At 53.8% G+C, this 19,150-nt stretch overlaps 1 protein-coding gene and 1 pseudogene across 5 annotated transcripts in view; one reads left to right on the top strand and one right to left on the bottom strand.

The window, feature by feature from the left end:
• TPCN1 (two pore segment channel 1) overlaps nucleotides 1-18,964 on the bottom strand; it is a 51,736-nt gene extending 32,772 nt beyond the window's left edge. For 2 of the 5 annotated variants that reach the window (XM_016157488.2, XM_016157491.2), the window contains exons 1-2: nucleotides 16,031-16,121; nucleotides 12,996-13,116 (exon numbers count right to left, since the gene is read on the bottom strand). In XM_016157488.2, the coding sequence (XP_016012974.2) occupies nucleotides 12,996-13,113 (118 nt within the window). In that variant the 5' untranslated portion in view covers nucleotides 13,114-13,116; nucleotides 16,031-16,121. Of the gene's footprint in view, nucleotides 1-12,995; nucleotides 13,117-16,030; nucleotides 16,268-18,782 lie in introns of those variants that run through there. The other 3 variants (XM_016157490.2, XM_036220524.1, XM_036220523.1) reach the window with 3 other exon arrangements.
• On the top strand, nucleotides 5,159-5,275 carry LOC118603039 (annotated as a pseudogene).
• Nucleotides 18,965-19,150: the final 186 nt, after the last annotated feature.

Genomic DNA, 19,150 nt, shown 5'->3' with positions numbered 1-19,150 from the left:
GTCAGGGAGCTGGCGCTCCGCTGCTTCCTCCGGGAGGATGATGGCCGGCCCTCGCCTCGGCACGGCCGCCCTTGCAGGCGGCGGCTGGGTCGGGAACAGAGGGAAGAAGGGAAGGAGACGAGCAGCGGGCAGGAGGGAGTGAGCGGCCATTTTCCTGGCTCTCAGTGAGCCAGCGTCTGTCTGCCCTCCCAGCGGGGTTCAGAAGGGCCCGGGGAAGCGGGGAAGCCTACCAGGAACGTTCTTGGCAACCAAGATCGCGCTCTGCGCCTCTGGGGGCAAGTTCCCCAAAGGGAAACATCTCGTTCTGCACTTCTGGTGCCCTGGGCAGAGCGCATGCGTGCGAAAACCGCTGAGGACGGATGCAAGGCCACCTACCTCTTCACTACCCTCCCCAAATCCTGGCAATCAGCCCCGGAAGGCGGTGAGCGAAAGTCACCGGCAGGAGGTGGAACCGAAAGAAACCCCTGAACTGACCCGCAGGCACTGGAATACAGAAACAATAACAGAAACTCTGCCTCAGAGCACGAGCGAAGTTCCCCATCCCCGGGCACAGGCAGACAAGCCGGGATGACCTGTTTGCACAGATGGTAACGCTTCCTCCGCGCTGATGTAACAGGGCCCAGACGCTCCCTGCGAAACAGCTGGCTGCTTTGCATGCAGCCTCGGAAATGGCCCTGCGGGGATTCCACGTTTCTCTTCGCTGGAGCACAGCGTGCGGCAGTTATCCTGGTGGTGCTGGGTAAATAGAAACAGTTTCCATATGCCAGCCATCGAGCTGCACCAGGCAGGAGAGGGGAGGCACGGGCAGAGGGGAGGGCCTCTGCCGCCCAGCTCCCGCCCGGCCGAGTGGGGTCTGCCGAGCTGGAGAAACCACTGGGTCCTTCCTTTGGGTGTGGGGCAAGAGGCTGCTCTGGATGTTAAGAGGCCCGTGGGCTCCTTGGGTGAGGCGGCTCTGATCAGAAAGAATGCGAGGCAGTGACTGTTATGGGCAGGTGTAAACTGAGGACCCTGCCCCCCATGCGGCCCTCACTCCCTTTCATTCTCATTCTCTTCTGTGCACATGAACTCACGCATTCTCAACACGCACACGTGTGCGTGCGCTTACACATACACACACACGCGCACGCACGCTGCACGTCCTCTTCAAGACAAAGTAGCCCTGCTCACCCAAGTTCACCCCGAGCTGTGACTCTCCCCTCCCCCATGCACAGTCTTCACCCCCAGGGCCTCAGTTTCTTCATCCGTGAACTGGGACCGGTGCCAACCGGGCTCCGGGCATCGCGGAAAACAAATGCCAAAACCCACGAGGCGCTCGGAGCCCTCCGGAAACCCGCGCCCGCCAGAATGATGACGGGCAGTCGCCCAACCGTCCGCCAGTTGTCGCTGAGAGCCCCACTCCATGGGAAAAAAAGCTGGAAGAGGAAAACCAACCAGAGTGACTGACACCGATGCGTTTTCCAGGCGTGGCGTTGCCACCCTGCTTCTACGCCGGCTGGCTCTGCAGAGCCCCCCAGATAAACACTGGGCAAGAGACACCGTGCCGAAAACAGGCAGCGTGCGCGCGTCCTCCTGCCCAGGCCTTCTCCCGCCGACGGCCGGTGGCAAGGCGGGGCGGGAGGGGGACCCACATGACCGACGCGGTTGGTACGGGCTGCGAACCCAGGCAGAGCCCGGGCCAGTACACTGACCTCCAGAGAAAGGCAAGAACTGGCACGGAGCCCTCCCGGTTGAATCGCTGGCCTCGAGCCCACAACCTGTCCTGCCAAAGGCTTAAGCCAGAGGCAGAAAGGAAACATAAAAGGCTCGTCCAGGCCAGTACCACGGGTCAAGCGGGAGCTCTGGGTTAAAAGTGGCCAGGATGATGCCCGGCGCCATCTCCAACTTTGCTTTCGGCCAGCTGACAGGAACCCGAGTGGCCAAGTCCAGAGGGATTCCTTGTAGGTACATAAGGCTGGCCGTGGAGGCGCCCTGAACTGCCTAGGGAGTTGAGAGCAGCAGCTATCTATAAACGGAGGGGAGGAATGGAAAGGTGGGGGCCAAGGGTGGGTGAAGACCGGAAACAACGGGCTCTGGGGAGGGGCCGGGGACACGGGCACCCCCTTGCGATCTCGGGCGGTGATTGCTGCCTCGCACGCCCACCTCTCCACTGGCTGTGGGGACCTCGCACCCTGGGGTTACAAACAGGACCTTGACAGCAACGTTCTAGTCTTAAGAAATCAGGTGGTAACTTGGAGGAGAAAAGGGGAGCGTAAAGCTTACAAAGGCTGACCTTCCAGATGCCGATAACCATTATTTAATTTGAAGAGGCCTTTATTCAGCACCTGCTGTATACCAGGCATCGTGCCAGGTGTCAGATTTCAAAAAGTAAAACCATGAATTTTGTCCTCATGGGGTTTCGCTATCAGGAGGCGAAAGAAGGAATGGGGATCTGGTGCATTAAAGTCATTTGTTCATGACAGCAGCCTAGGGGAGGACGTACCAACAGCTACCCTCCGCGGAGGCTGGGGGGCAGAGGCAGGGAGGGACTCGTGGGCAACGTCTGCGTGGGCTTTTGAAGGATGAAGGATGAAGAAGTGTCACCGGGTAGATGGGGGTCGGGTAGGGGTACACTCGAGAACCGGGGAAGATCGCGCAGAAAGCACTGAGAAGCAAACAGCAGGGCACGTCGGGGAAACCGGAGGGTTCAGGAATCCTGAAGCTTGAAGAGCCAGAGACAAGGCCAATGTCCTCGGAACGGAAAAAGGAACAGCGGCTCAGCCGGCACTTCCCGAGCACCAGAATTCTAAGGGTCAAAAGGCCTTATGAGCCAGAGACTATTATCATCTCCAGTGCACAGAACTAAGGCCCAGAGAGGCTAAGTGATTTGCCCAAGGACACGGAGCAAGGAAGCGGCCGGGCTAGGGTTCAAGCCCAGGCAGCCTGAGCCCTCGCCCTGGCCCCACATGGTCTCTGTACGGCAGGAGTAGTGGGCAGGCTGTAAGTGATGTTGAGAAGCGTGAACTTGAACCCCTGGGTTCTAACGGGGGAGCATTTTGACCAGGTGCGACGACCAGAAATACAGAGCCCAGATGGCTGGTCTCGATTAAGCTCGTTACCCCATCCGCGGGACACAATGCAAGTTCCTCTTCCCGGGGGAGCCATGGTGACCTCGCATGTGTTAGGCAGTCGACCTGCCAGGAGCCACCGAGGTCATCTCTACGGTCCAATCCTCCTCGCCGCCCTCTGCGTGTGTCTTGGCATTGCCGTGCACTGTCCACCACCCCTTCGGCCGAGGCGGAGAGAGAACGAGCCGTTTGCCAGATGCCCAGCTTGCCAGGTAGTTTCGTGACAAGGCGGGGCCTGCTTTCTGCCTTCTCCAGTCTGTGAATTTCAAGGTTCAACTTGCGATTGTACTTCCCGCTCCGGGGGCCACCGGGTTTTCTATGAAACAAAAGGCTTTCCCTCCCACTAATCACTCATCGCGAAGTGTTTACCGAGTCCTTGCCATGCGTAAAGCGCTTCGGATGCTTTGAAAGAACATTTGTGAACACTACACAGATCTCAAAGGCCCTATGCTTCTCACACACGCATGCGTGCACGCGCGCACACACACACACACACACACAGGCATGCGAACGCCACTGTTTACCCAGCGAAGTGTGCAGCACCTGTGCGAACATCTGTCCATATTCACTTGGAAGCATCAGAAATGCTAATTGTGAGACAAGCGGGGACGGGGACGGGGGCCGCAGAGGAGCGAAGGGAAACGAAAGGCATTTTTCACTGCGCGCTGGCACTCCCTGGGCCCCTGCGCGGGGTCGGCAGCCAGGCGGCGCTCAGAGGACCAAGGCTGGCTGCAAGCCGTGTGCTCCGGCCAGGCTGATGGTGTCCACTCCGCACGAATCCGGGGTCTGCTCTAGCACCTGGCGAATCCGAGGTCTGCTCTAGCCCCTGCCTAGGAGCACCTGGGGGGCTGGCCGGACCCGGCTTCCACACCCCAGCACCTGCACCTCCTGCCATCGCGGGCAACAGAGGGGCAGCGACAAGGAGGCACAGGCCTCTGGGGAAAGTGGCAGTTGGGAGGAAGTCTACACCCCGCAGTGAGCTCTGTGGCCTGGACGCGTCACCTCTCCAGGGCCCCGGGCTCGCCTGGCTAGTGCTGCTGCTCCAGAGGAGACAGTAGGGCCCTAAGATCCTGTGCCAGGCGCTGGGCTCGGCCTCCTCTTCCTTTTCCTCAGTTTCCCTTTCTGCCGAGTGGGAAAGGTGGCCCAGAAGAGGCATCAGGCATGAAAAAAGTACTAATAAAAGACAAACCAAGACACTCTCTGAAAGAGCAGGCAGGAGATGCAGCCGCTGGACATGAATTCTCCCTGCAGTGCGTCCGGATGGCAGTCGAGGACATTAACGCCTCGCTCCCGTTTGCCACCACTGGGTCCTTAAGAAAATACAAAAACCAGCTAACATTCCTTAAGAGGAAGTCAGAGAATTTAATAAAAGGAAGCTCAAGTCCTTGGTTCAGAGTGTCCTTAGATTACCCACTCGGGGGTGCAAGAAAGGCCCAAATTACCTTTATATTGAAAATGAAACCCTGATACTTGACTATTATTTAGAATTTCCGCTTATTGACTTGGTACTGTGGGCTGTTCCAGGGGAATTTCCCACTTAATCTTTATGTCAACCCCGAATGGAGACATTCATATCCCCATTTTACAGATGAAGAAACCAAAACTCAGGCTGAAACTGAAGCCTAGCGTCTCGTTCAGAGCCGCACAGCTAATCAGAGGTCACCCCGGAAATTCGACCCCGTCCTTTGCTGTATAGATGGAGACACTCTGAAGAAATGTTAGCATGCAGTGAAGTATCAGCAGGCATCGTCACCCTCAACACACACACACACACACACACACACACCTAACAGCCTGAGGATCCTCCCAAGCCACCACCCCCCGCCTTCAGATTTGTGAGCCCTACACCTCCCTGGACAGAGTGTGATCCAAACAGAAACAGCACGAAACAGCATGCGACGAAACCGAATGGGCTACCGAGCTTGGCGGCTGAGGGGCCTTTGGGTTCTGTTAAGATCTGAGCCCCGGACGTGGCTCCACTGGGTGGCGGTGAGCACGTCTGCTTCCCACGCAGAAGGTCCTGGGTTCACGCCCCAGTGGAGCCTCGGTCCACGGTCTACGGCCACGCCACCCTGGACAAGCCCCGATGTCTGATCTCGGAAGCTAAGCAGGGTCGGGCCTGATTAGTACTTGGATGGGAGACCACCTAGGAAGACCAGTTGCTGTAGGCATAAATAAAATTAAAAAAAAAAAAAGAAGAAGAAGATCTGAGCCCTGTCGAGGCTCCAGGGTGCACAGTGAATACTGCGATTCCGGACGACAAGGCAGGCCGGCCAAGTGTAAACAGCCAAGCCTGCAAGAAGAGGGGACCCTCAGGAGTCACAGAGAGGAGACATCATGCTTGTGGACGACCACCCGCAAGCAGAAGCCAACGCATCCGGCAGCTTGGAGCGGCTCCAAGCCATTAGCCAGCACCGGGCACAATCACTCTGCCCAAGCTGACTTTCAGCAAGAGCTCAAAGAATAAGAAAAAATAAATAAAAAGCCCAATTTAACAAAAAGAGAGACTGGCAAGGGAGAAAGGAAGCCTACAAATGGGGGGAGGGGGGAGCTCAGAGGTGGGAAAAGGTGAGAGGTGGAAATCCTGCGCCCAGGGCTCAGACAGCAATTATGGGGCACGTGTGGGCTCACAAGGGAAGGGCAGAGCCCTAAAAGCAGAGACCAGAATGTCCAAAAATTAGGCTTCTCCAAGAGGAAGCAGGGACCAGGCCCTGCTTGGGTTATTTCTGACCTGATCACATGTGAATGAGTCTCCTTGTGACCCCAGATGGCTCCAGGAACTGGCTAGACTGTGACTGACAGAGCCACTTGGAACCCTGGGCATTTCTGGAACCCGGTGACTCACTCCCAGATATGTTACTGGCTGTCTATTAAGTGCCCAGGGCATGTGGAGAAGAAGAGCCATGGTCTCTTTCACCTTTGCAAAAACTTGTACTACAAGAAAGGGGCACAGGTGTATAACAATACATCAGCACCCAAAACAATGGCACCTACCCAGGCATTACACTGGGTTGGGCTCTATACCTTCCTGCCCTGGGCGACCCGGCCACCCCAAATGGGCATCACAGAGACACGAGAAAGAAATCCACAAAGAGGTCAAAGCCTGACGGGAGGAAACCCACCCAGAAACTGGGGTATTAATCACACTGTGAAAGGACGCTTTGCCAAACTCAGCCCTCCTGCCCATATTGTAAATCATCTACTTCACCAAAATTCCATTTTCTCGCAACCTTTAGGAATCCATCGTGGCACAAAGCAAACCCCCATTTGCTACCTAAGACATTAATCAAATCTATCACACGCAGGAGCTGGGGAGGGAACAGGGCCTCTGTGCTTGGAGAGAGGAGAATGAGGTACAAATAGCGTACTCAGAGAAGAGGATGTGGAAATACAGCCCTAACCGGCTGGGCGGGTTAGGGACGACTCCCGGAAAGGAGGACAAAGGTCTTCAGCCCAGAAAGCTGAAATGGGGATAGTTCAGAGGCAGGGGACAGCAGCCCGCAGGGAGGTTTGGTAGCAAAAGTGGTTTAAATGAGAAAATAAACGAGTTTATGTGAATAAATGAGATTATACGGGCAGCCCCATGTTTTAAAGCACTTGGTTATTGGTTCTGATTTCTGGGGCAAAAGAATGGAGGGCAGTCAGCCAGGAGTGTAAACTGAGGTGAAGTTTCTCATGGCCTGGCAAGTGCTGGGGCCGCTGCCAGCCGTCTGGGGCCGGGCGGGGGAGGCGGGGCCGGACGCTGGGTCTGCAAGGGCTTCACCTCCCATCGGATCCAAGAACTTGGCCTAACCCTGGCCAAGCGAGCAGAGCTGGTCTCAGTTTATGGCTTCCTTATCTACACTCAAAACTTTCAAGCCACTGGAGCCTGGGTGGAGATTGCTCCCTTGGGGCAAGGTCTGAGAACAGAGGCGCAGGGCTCTAGATTAGGGTGCACCGCACGCCTGCCCGGAGCCTGCCTGGCACGCGGCGGTGGCCTGCCATCGGCTGAACCAACGAGTCCCACTGCTCCTGCAGGTGACCTTCCTCCCCTCGCTTCAAACTGCACATCTGAAAAATGGGGGCAAATCCCATTATTTCGCAAGGGCTGTTAGGATAAACCACCCATCTAAACGGGACCGCACACATCCCCTCCAACTGTGACTGGCTGCTTGCTGTCCCCGACGAGAGAGACTGGCTCTGGGGAAGCTAATACTTTAAGGCGGCCTAAAGGACACCAGTTTGCAGCTCTGGGATTCATCCTCCGGCCAGGGAGCAGGGGCGGGACCCACAGAGAACTCATGGGCGATATTTGCAAGTGTTACAGATGCAGGCTGAAGCCACCAAACCTTCACCTGTGAGACTCCCCGGATGCACTCGAGACTTCTGTGGAAAAAACAAAGCCCCTAAATCATGCCTTAAAAAAAAAATAATAAAGACACCACCGCGCCTCTACGCTCTTGCTTCGTTCTACAATGAAAATAAACAACGAAAGAGATCCAAAATGTTTTTTCGGATGTGTAATCCAAATACCCCAGGTGTATTCCAAGACGTCAATTCCTCAATACGTGAAAGGTGGTGATGAGGACAGCAGCCAACCCTCCCTGTCTCTGCTGAGGGGACGTACAAGCATGAAGGCTTTACTGTGAAGGAGGGAGAAACTCAGACCTACGCTTCCTGGCTGAGCAGACTGAGAACTTCCTGATCAACCCTGGATTAGAACGGATTGTTTAGGGGGTTGTATTGGAACAAAAGAGAAACTTATCTGCCGGATACAGTTAGAAGCCATGCCTTTGTAAGTCAGGAGAGTGGGTCCTTTTGGATCCTAGGTACTGGAACTGGTGGGGTTCGGTAGGGCATGGCGGGGTGGGGCCAGGGCACCGCACAACAGATTCATCCCACCCTCTGCTTTTCCTTCACTAACTACTCTCTCCTTGCCAGACACAGCTCCCGGGCTTTCTCATCTAAGAAGCGCCCTCGTATGACCAGGTCAGGTGAGCCGCGCAAGTTCTCCAGATGCTTCCTGAGTGCCTAGTGAGGCAGGAACTGCACTGAGCCTCAGGGCAGAACAGACCACTGGCCCCGGGGCAGCTCAGAGCCTGGTCAGGGGGACAGACACAGAAGAGAAAAACGCCAAACCTGGCTCCTGCCGATACAGAACATGCTGGCGAGTCTCCTCTCCACCCACCTGCCAGTCTCCAGGGACAGCAATAATCCCTATTTAGGGCTGGCCCACCCCAGGCCCTCAAAGGGAGGCTGGAGAGGGCATCTGGAGTTGGCAGATCAGAGACAAGACGCTCTGTCATCGCTGTTACAAATGTAACAGTTCCCAAGCCCTACTCATGTCTGCAACATTTCTTGTAACCTCCCCAATAGTTCCAAGTGCTTAAGAAACAAGTGCCCGCCACCTGAAAAACTGGTAAGTTTTCCATTTGGCCAGAAGGCGATGACTAAACGATGAATTAGAAGACAAAGACTAGCCATTAAACTATGACTTTGTTTTCAACTTCTAACACGTGCTTGAATCTTTAATACGCATCTGAAAGTCGAAGCTAAGAAAACAGTCCCAGGCAGCCTGAGTCAAATAGCTAAGAACAGAGAAGATGGTGGTGATGTTGGAAAGGATGCAGATAAGCGGAAGGAATGGGAAACAGGTCCCCCAGCGGAGAGAGAATCACGAGAACTACAGCGCACAGGAAGAATAAACAGAGAAGATAAAGGGGTTCACGGGAGACGCGCCCACCTATTCTGTCCCCTTATCCTCACCTGCCTGGTGAATGAAATCTGGTCTTTCTCTAAGCAAAGCACCTAGAGGCAGAGAGGATGTTCCCCCAGCCAGTTCTGATTGCCACTCAACACCACCCAAAGGTGAAGAGTACCTCCCAGGCCATGGAGAGTTCACGGGTTGGTTTTGCACTGTTTCCTTATTTGGAGATGGTTTATTCTAACGGCAAACGAAGGCTCAATTGGTGGTGTGTTCTATGTCAGGATCATAAAGGGCAGTGCATTGACCACAGTTTACTCATTGGCTGTGCTTAAGAACTATAATTAGTAACCGATATTTAAAAATCAGAAGCCTTCTAATTAAAAGTCTAGGTCTTGCCTTGTCCTGAAACATGGGGAAATACGGTAACGATCAGCCTGGGACCCTATGTGGTCACAAATGGCTGGAGTGAAGCAGCAGCTGCCCCTGTGGACGGCACGCAGTCCCCAGTGTGTCCCAGGCTCACCCGGGACGGCCGGCTCTCAGGTCCCGGCTCCAAGGTCACTTCGACTGAACCAGACCCTCACGAGTGGTCTGAACAGAGGAAAAGCTACACATTTGTACAACTAGATAAGGACCGTTAACAAAAAGCAAGCAAGGCAACCCAAGCCCCAATGGCCTAAATCGGTTACCCAGACCCAGGCAAGTCCCGATGTGGGGTCACTTGCCCCTGGGAACCTGTGACCTCAGGGGTCACCCCCTCAGCAACCCAAGCTGGACGTGTAAGTCTCCTGCCCGGATCCGAGGCTGGTCCTCCTTTGGCCTTCCTTGCCCATTCCCTAGTCTTGACCCCCGTGAGTTCCCATTTCGGTCCAAACTGTCTTGTTCTAAGCGCCATGGTGTAAAAATTAAGAGCCGGAGAAGTGCAGGCATTGAGGAGAAAGCAGATTTCACGCTGGGTGAGATCGTGCTGGCCTCTGTGGTCTGGCTTTTTCCTTTCACTTACCCATGTCTTCTAGTTTCTCTGTGATGATCTGCAACGAAACCCCATTGGTTTCGCTATTTTTACAATATGAAAAGCAGTTCTGGGTACGGACTCCAATTTAGAATAACATGCTTTGTAGGAAATACAAGTTTAATTGGAAAAAAAAGAAAGAAAGAAAAAAGATGAAGGTAAAAGATAGAAACCAGCTTTCTTTTGGAAAAGAAATTCACCCTAAAACTCTACCTCTTCTGCTTTACTTCCTGGCGTGAGACACATCAGTCAAGGGCCTGAAATCTGGAGCCGGAAGATGGGTCCGACGCTGCCCTGGGCGTTTCCTGGCTGCAGGAGCTGGGGCTAAGTTCCAGCCTCTCAGGGCCTCAGTTTCCTCTCTGTCAGCTGAAGATACTGAAAACACCGAGTGCACAGGTGCGCCGGGAGGGCCCGGGGAGAAAGAAGGCACAGAATAGCGCCTTGGACACTCTGCTTGGCACGCGGCAGGGGCTCGACACTCGTGAGCCATTGGACACTCTGCCTGGCACGCGGCAGGGGCTCGACACTCGTGAGCCATTATTTCTGTGGTATACATGACCGCCCTTCAGCTCCGACTGGTGGGGAGAGGAAGGAGGCAGCTGGGAACCACGTCCACTTCAGGGAATTCGCCCAGCAAAGGGACGAGAATGGAGAGAGGCCTGGTGGGCTCCCTGAGCATGAAGGTGGGGTAGGGGCGGTCTTGGGACTGAGGTCCCTCCAGAGCTTGGTCCCTTGGTGCTTCCTCTAAAGACGAGGGGCTTCCTTCCTGGGCCACTGTGCTCTAATCTGAGGCAGCCCCGGGGGAGGGCATGGCAACCAGAAGGTGCTGGAGGAGGAGGAGGAGGAGGAGGAGGAGGAGGAGGAGGAGGAGGAGGAGGAGGAGGCGGCACACCGCTGTGAGCCCTCGGAAGCCTCCCACATTCCCTCCCCGATGTGGAGGCTGCGAAGCTGGCTGTTCTGGCTCATGAAACACTCTCGGAGCAACTGTGGACTTAGACGCGCCCGAGGCGACGGGCGGCGAGCATTGCGGCAGGCACTCCAGCCAGGACCCAGCTGCCGCCGCTGCCATCGCGACGCGGCGGCTTTCGGCGTGCGGCTGGGAGCGATGGCATTTCACGGCAGGGGGCCCCGAGGCAACAGACAGGCTCCCCCATGAAGGCGCGGAGGGCTGAGGAAGGGAGAGGCTTCGAGTCTCTCCGTTACAACGCTGCGACCCAGCATGTCGGGTTCTTGCTCATTTTAATTGGTGCCGCCATCGGCCTGGCGACACCCGGCGTAATGCCTTGGCGAGGCCCTACAAGAGCCAGGGGAATGACTCCGGCGGAGCCAAATGCCCATGCTCCCTGGGAGGCTGTGAAAAGCTAATTGCTGTGTGGTCTCCAGCTGCCGTGCTGCCTCCGCGGCCCGGTTTGGCGGTGGCCGCCTGCCGTGCCGGGAATGAGGCAAAAATAACGATTCGGATCTTGGCCTAGGTTCAGGACCCCTGCTCGCGTGCCACGATATTCCAGAGAAGCAGCCCAGTCTCTGGCCATGACGATACCCCCGATGACTGGCCGAGCACTTACCACGGGCATCACACACGTGATCTCACTAAACGCCCGCAACGGCCCTCCTGGGAGATGCCGTCACGATCCCACTGGACAGATGAAGCGGCTGAGGCTTGGAGAGGACACGCTCCGGGCTCAGCCAGCATGAGAGGCCTACAGCTTGACCCCTGGACCCACAGGCTTAACCACTCCACCTCCCAGAGTATCACAAGTGACGAGAACTATGAGAGTCTCTTGGGCTTCGCTCTTATGCAAGCTTGCTGAGGACGCTTGGTCAGGCGAAGAACCACAGACGCTGATTTATGCAGCGGAGCCCACCGCGGCGTTGACAGCCTTGGGACACACGGCCCTATTGCTCTTTCTTTGCCAGCTTATCTTGGCTACGTCTGTCTTAAGGTCAAGGGCTCTGGTCCACCTTGACTGAGCCTGGTATCAACTGGCTCTGGCTTCATGAACACTTTCGAAAGGAAGCCAGACTGCCACATGTTGACCCCTGCAAGGGGACATTGCTAGACACCACACTGGGTCCCAGGGAACTCCTAATGGCATACCGGGCATCAAAATCAAGGAGAGAGGGGTCTTCCTCTGCTCTGTTACCTTCGGCATTATCACTTGTGCAGTGTGTCGCCTGGAAACCATGCACCACCAACCCCAAAAAGTAGCTTTGAGATTGAGTGCCCAGCTCGAGGTCTCAGCCACCTCCCTTGTCCTCGACCCCTTCTGCCCCCAGAGAAGGCATATGGTACAGGCCCACCCTAGGCAGCTGTTGGGTTTAAAAGCAACAAGAAGCCAAAAGCTGAGTGTGACCAGAATTCCCCCGGAAACTGTGTCTGGTGGCGGTCTGGGCCCCTGCCTGACGCCCAGCGCAGACCCTGGGCTCTCGCTAACCTGCACTGTCAAAGGCCGGCCCCGCTGACTGTGTTCAAGGTTATTCCTAATTTCCAGGCTTTAAATACCTCTGCTCATACCTGCCTCCTTTATCAAACCTGACATCTTCTGCCTGTGAGTCATTCATTAGCATTTCGGCAGCCACCCTTACAGCCCGGAGATGTCTGAGTCTTGGATAAAATCCATTCTTGCCCATATGAGAAAAATATCCGAACCCTCCAGTTTCCTGCTAGGATAACGCCTTGCCCAGGTCAGCCCTAGACAGCAGCAAAGGTCAGTCAAGACAGCCAGGTTTCTGGGTCCCCGCATCTGAGCAAACGGCAGGAGGGTTACAGGCTGAATTGCGTCCCCTTACAATTCCTGCGTTGAAGCCCTAGGCTCTCAGCATGTGGCTGTATTTGGAGATCTGACTGGTGTCCTTATAAGAGGAGGTTAGGGCACAGCCGCGCAGACCGAGGGATAAGCGTAAGCAGAAACGTGAAAACGTGGCCGTCTGCAAGGCAAGGAGAGAAGCCTCAGAAGAAACCAAACCTGCTGACACCTTGATCTTGGACTTCACACCTCCAGAACGGTGAGATGATACATTTCTGTTGTTTAAAGCCCCCCCGAGTCTGTGGTATTTTTGTCACTGGCAGCCCAAGCAGACTAAGACAAGAACTATGTAGATACAGAGACAGACAGAGGCACCGGGGACAGCTGCTGGGTCAAGGCGAGGCCAAGGCTTGATTGAGGCTCGTGCCCTTACGAAGCGAGCTTACTTCTCAGTGCTTCACGCCCAGGGAGCTGCCGACTCTGCTGACGACCTCTGTCTTCATCCCGCCAACTCCTCACTACCTCAGGGCACAGCCACAGACTGGGACCAGCCTCTAGGGCCATCAGCTGTTGGGAGAAATGAGACTCGGATCCCTGCTTAGGAGAGGAGGAAGGAGCGAGCGCTGCCACCTCTGACCAGGACCCTCGGACATGAGCTGCGAGGACCCCGAAACCCAACGAGCTTTATTTTGACCATGACTTGCTGAGTGTATCATCGAGCTAAGTGACACAAAGGTAAATGGAACTCGGGGGCCTAGCTGCGGATCGGATGGTTAAATAAGTAATTACCACACAGTAAGCTACTTGTAATAATGGAAGCCTAATCAAGATACCAAAGCAGAAAAGGGCAGTAATTAGCGCTGACAGGAAGAGATGGTTCTTGAAGGCTTCAAAGAGGTGGGATTATCAGCAGGATTTTCAAGACAGTCCTGAAGCTCATGAGCTGGGAGAGGCATTCCAGACTGAGTTACCGGCAAGGTGGAGAGGTTTAAGAATGCACCGGGGAATTCACAGGACTAGAAGCATTGTGACATTGTGGGATCGGGCAGGGAATGGAACCAATCAGGTAAGAAGGCACTAGAACGTGCAAGGCCCTAAGGAGCTTGGCCTTCATCCTGTAAGGGGCCAGAAAGTCCTGGGGAGCTTCAAGTTGGGGAAATTACCAGGTCAGATCTGTGTTTTAGATGGAGTGCTCAGACAATAGGGAAGGGGAACGTCGGGTAGGAGGTCAAAGCCGAAATCTGAGCATAAAATAACAAACACCCAGACTAGCAGAGAGCAGGCCTCTGAAATCTCTTTCCTTACAGACGCCGCGTCTTCCCAGCCAGGCTTGGTGCTTTACACCCACTCATTCTCAGAGGTTTTAGCCAACGTCCCAGTAAGAAGGCAAGAGAAGAAACTGAGGCACTAACTAGCTGTGCGAAAAGCACGCTTTCCCTGGACCCTGTCGGTTTTATATTTTTTCTTAAGAAACAAACCAAAATAAGCTGCCAACTTTGCCAAGAGAAGGACGGTCCCGCTGGCGGCCTATCCAAGGTTAGTTTGACTGTCTTTTTAGCCTACATCCTGTTCAACGAACCCCGTCATCGGTGGAAAACCTGATCTTGACACAAAACTAGGCTTTTCTTCCTACTTTGATGCCGCAGGAGAGCTGGACACCCTGCCATCAGCTCTGATACTGTGGAGGGACTTAAAAGTGACACATGACAATGAGCGGGATGCTGATTGAGAATCCTGAGCCTACTTCCAGAATGACCCATGCCCTCAGCACGTCGAGCATCCTCCCCTTTTGGCCATGGACAGACCCCCACCCTCCTCTTCCTAGGGAGTAAGTATCCTACTTGGAAGCTGAGACTATTTCACATTCATTACATCCTTTTCCCAAAGCATCTTGCACAGTGGCGTGAGAGAGAAGATCAGAGAAGCATTGCTACTTATTAGCTGTGTGACCGTGGACAAGTTACTTAACCTCTCTGAGGCTGTTTCTTCCTCCTAAAATACATACGATAACAATAACTCTATCTGGAGGTTATATAATGAGATAACGCATGTAAGGGCTAAGGGCCAGTGAGCACATTTGTTAAGAGCCTGTGAATTAAAAAGGAGGAAAAGGAGGGGGAGTAGCAGGAGGAGAGGATAAAGGGAAGGAAGAGGGGAAGGAATTTTGCAGCCAGACAGTCCTGGGTTCGGATTTCTGCCCTACCACTTGCTGGCTGTGTGACCTCAGGCAAGTTACTTAACTTCGCTGACTCACTGTCTCCTCTGTAAAGCTGGGATAATACCACCTGCCTTGCAAAAAAAAAAAAAAATCTTAGTTAAGATACTGGGTAAGAAAAAAGCCTAACACTAAGCTTGGGTATTTGAGAAGTGTGCCTGAAATGAGAGTCGCTGCTTTCTGAGCCCTGCAAAGCTCTTAGGGAAAAATCTGATTTACATTCTAACCCTCCTGGACCACCCAGCTCTGCCGCCCTAGGTAGTGTGAACATGCCAAAGCAAAGGGAGGCAGCTTACGGGAGCCAGGCCTCCCACGGCACTCCCACGAGCACAACACTTCTCTCTGCCACCTCCAAGGGGAAGGCTACTAAGCCCCCTGCAACCCAAAGGTATCCTCGGGACAACAGAGATGGGAGGGCCAGGCTCGTTTTCCCCGGACCCAAGTGTCTTCCACTTGTGACCTGGAAGACAGCAATTCCCCTCCGTCCTGGTTCAGGAGCATGGCTGGTGGGTGGGCCACCTCTTTGCTAAGGAGACCCTCAAGCGCTAGTCCCTGCGGTCTTAAGACCCTCCCTAAAAAGGCAAGTTATTTTAAGCCTCTCCTGGACCCAAGACCTGAGCGAATGAAGCAAATGGCTTTGGGACAAGAACCAGGAAGGTTTTTAAGGCCTATCATTCTGCCAGAAACACATTTAAACTTTAAAAAATTTAAAGCTCGCAACCTCTCCTGGGTTCACTTTGTGCTGGGCTACGGTTTAGAGGAAGACAAAGCAAAACCCCAAAGCCTCAAATCGATGGATCACAACAAAAGCTTGCCCCCTTCCACTCTGTCCTGGGCAATGCGGGGACAGAGGCCCAGCAGGGAGAAGCAGTCAACTCTGCTTTCCTGCCAACGGTTGCAGATTGGGACAGACGGAGGCTGGTATTGAAATCCGTTTCTATTTTTAGCAAGGAATGGGGCAGGGAAGCTAGCCAAGAAGCAGGTGTGCTTGAAGTCCCTACCAAGTGTCCATGAGCAAAGCCAGGGTGCCTCAGGTACAAGGGAGACAAGGCGCTGAGGAAGACAAGGGCCCTGGGAAGCATCCCTAAGTTGGGGGTACAGGATTAGGACCCCAGAATCTGCTAGTAGTTTCTGTGTCAGCTCTTAAGGGTTAAATGCAAGGTCAGACATTCGGGTACACGCTTCCCCTATCAAACCACCAAGCCCACAGCTCACCACCTGAAGTTGCCCCCCGCCCCCCACCACCAGCCCACCCTACCATCTTACTTCTGCTAGGCAGTTCCTCTTGGCCCAGGCCGTTGGAGGGAGCCAGTGGGGCACTCCCACCCTCGTCCAAGGTCAGGATGAGGGGAACGTCGTCATCTAAACTCATGGCCATGTTCTCCTCTCCTGCAGCCCTCAGGATGCGATGTCCAGGGCTATAAATAGTCTCTGCTTTGAGCTCCCTTTCAAAGCCACTGGCCCAGAGGTGCTTCTCAGAAACTCCTCCATTTGAGGCATCTTCTAGGGTTTGGGGGACAAAAAAAGAAGGACAATTATTAAAATACACCCACTACTGGTGAAAATGATCTGGGAGGAGAAAGAGGCGGTGGTTGCTTACTCTTACAAATACACTCAAAACCCCTGAGTTGTACCCTTTAAAACGGTAGGTTATACAGTGTGAGTTATATCTCGGGAGGAAAAAAAAAAAGGAGAGAGAGACAGAGAGAGAAAGAGTATTGCTATATAATAGCATTAACAATCAAAAAATGAGGGAAAAAACATTGCAAGAACCAAACTGAAAAGTTATGGTAATTATGCCTGGAGATTGAGATTTTGACTAATACGTTCCACCTCTGCCCCCTTTTTGCCCTTGCTTGTGTATTTATCCTAAAGATTTTAAAGACTTAAAAAAAACACAACCAATAAAATAATAGTCGTTAATACTCAATGAGGACTTACTATGTATTAGGACTCTTCTAGCAATTTTTAAGTAAAGCTAATTGAAACTTCATAATGGATAGGTAGGAGTATATCTTCCATTACAGAGGGGGAGACTTCAGGCTCTGAGAGGTTAAGTAACTTGCCCAAGAACACACAGCTAGAAAGCCAAACTTTGAACTTTTCAGTCTGACTCTAGCCCCGTGCCCCTAGCCGCTACACTACAATTCCACCAAGTCCGAGCCCTGGTATTCAGGCAGCACCTAGCTCCAGTGACCTCTAAGGAGTTAGTGTGCCAGGTCACCTACACTTGCCTATAGCATTCTAGATTTGGCTGTTTGAGGAGGCAAGGGAAGAGGACTAGAGTATTTTTCTAAATGATGTCCAGAGTCACACAGCAAAAGCACTCATTCTGAGCTCCCAATCTCAAACACTCAGAAGTAGCCTATTTATACACACTCCCATTTCCGCTGGGGAGGACCAAAAGGAAAGCAAAGACTCAGCAGATCTGACAACAGACCTTTGAACTCGAAAAAAACAGCAGGTTCCTTCTTCAAGCCGTGGCTCTGGGCTCAATCAACTTTGCCTCCAGAATAACCCACCATTTACCTTTCACAAATTATCAGAATAACCCCAAGCAGGTCCCTGTGTGCCAGTGTTTTAAACGAGGCAGCAAAAGTAAGCTGCTAAGCCTGTATCTCTCTGCCCAGCAAACTTCCGGTGAGATTTTGTTTTCTCCAAATCTGGAGATTTCTTTTGCTTTCAAATCTCAGTAGTAGGGAGATAGAAGAGGAAATCCCAAATGAGACACCACCATTTGGCTGTCTTAATAATTATATGTTTTATTTTTTTTTCTTTTTGGTTTAACTTTTAGCACAGATATTTTCAAACATACTCAAAGGTGGAGACTATGTAAATGAACTTGTACCTACCACTCAGCTTTGACAAATTATCAGTATTTTGCCATTCTCGCCTATATTGATTTTGAAGGTGGGAGAATCTATTCACCCTTTCAACTCATCAAGAAGAGGTTTCTTAATTTTATCGTTATCATATCATAATGGCTAGTGGGTTTTAAATGTTTTATATATGACTGTTTGCTTACATGCATTGTCTTAGCTCTCTGGCTCTCAACTGGGGTTATTTTTCCATTACTACCTCCTTCCCCAGGGTACACTAGCACCGTATGGAGACATTTTTGATTATCACAACTGGGGGGGGGGGGCGGTGCTAGGAAGTAGAGGCCAGGGATGCTGCTAAACATCCTCCAACAAGCAGGTGAGACTCACGACACCAAAAAAAAAGGAGCTCTAAATGTCAACAGTGCTGCTGTTGAGAAAGCCCCACTTCACAGATGAGGGCGCTGACTCTTAGAGTGGTTAACTTACCCTGCCTCTTCTAAGTAAAAAGCAGGAAAGTAGTAGAGTCAGATTTCAAACCAGACAGTCTGAATTTAGGGACCCCTCCTTCTCTTGCCCGGCTTAACAACTATCCCATACCTCCTTCCAGAACCAGTCCTGCAATCTGAATTTCCTCAAACCCATCATTTGCCAGAGGGAAAAGTGAGGCCCAGGGTGGGGAAGGGACCCGCCCAAGGTCACACAGTGCGGAACTCCTGAGTCCTAGCCCCGTGCTCCTTCCGCGGACTTTGCTTCTCCCTCTAGAGAGGACCCAAAAGGGACGGGTCACCCCTGGGGACAAGTCCCTGGAGAGGGCCGGCAGCCATCACGCTACACTGTCCGCTCGGGCAGCCTGACCAGGCATCAGTCTCTTTCGGGGTCGCCCGAGGGCGCCAGGGCAACGAGCAGGTGAGAAAGGAAGGGAAAGAAGAGGAGTGCGGGCTCCAGCTCCACGTGCGCCCAGCCTGGTCTGGGCCCCCGCGTGGGGGTCGCACTGGGTAGCGGGGGATGAAGAGAAAAGGTGCAAAGCCCCGGCTGGAGGGAGAGATGAGAGCGATGACCTCCCCGCGGACCCTCCGGCCCCGCCCTGCCCGCCTCCCAGACTCGGGTACCCCGCTGCAACCCCTTACTTCGCGCCCTCTGACCCCTGACCCCTGCCCTCTCCGTCAGGCCATCCCTCGCTCCCCCCAGATTCTTACACGCGCCGCCCCAGCAACCCGGACTGCGCGCCGGGCTCAGCACCGTGCAGCCCAGACTGCGGGCGCCGCCGTCAAAGCCCAAGCCCGGAGCTGTTGCAACCACTGCCGCCGCCGCCGCCACTTCGGCCACTGCCACCAAGGCAGCTGCGCCAGCTCTCGCATCCGCCGCCTACCGTCCCTGCAACCCCGCCGGCCCCGCCCCATTGCCCCTTAGCCGCGGGCTGTTGGCTACTTAAGCTGCCATGGTGGTTTCTGATTGGCCAAGCCTCATGTCCTTCTTCAGTTCTCGCCCGCTGCCTATGCAGGACTTTCTGCCCGCCTCCCAGAGAAGGGGCGGGACTAATAAGCCCCGCCTCCTTCCCCTCCCA

This window comes from Rousettus aegyptiacus, unplaced genomic scaffold (assembly GCF_014176215.1).
Source record: "Rousettus aegyptiacus isolate mRouAeg1 unplaced genomic scaffold, mRouAeg1.p scaffold_m13_p_5, whole genome shotgun sequence".
Taxonomy (NCBI): Eukaryota; Metazoa; Chordata; class Mammalia; order Chiroptera; family Pteropodidae; genus Rousettus; species Rousettus aegyptiacus.
The sequence above is the reverse complement of the archived record's forward strand: the minus strand, read 5'-3'. Positions and strand labels throughout refer to the sequence as shown.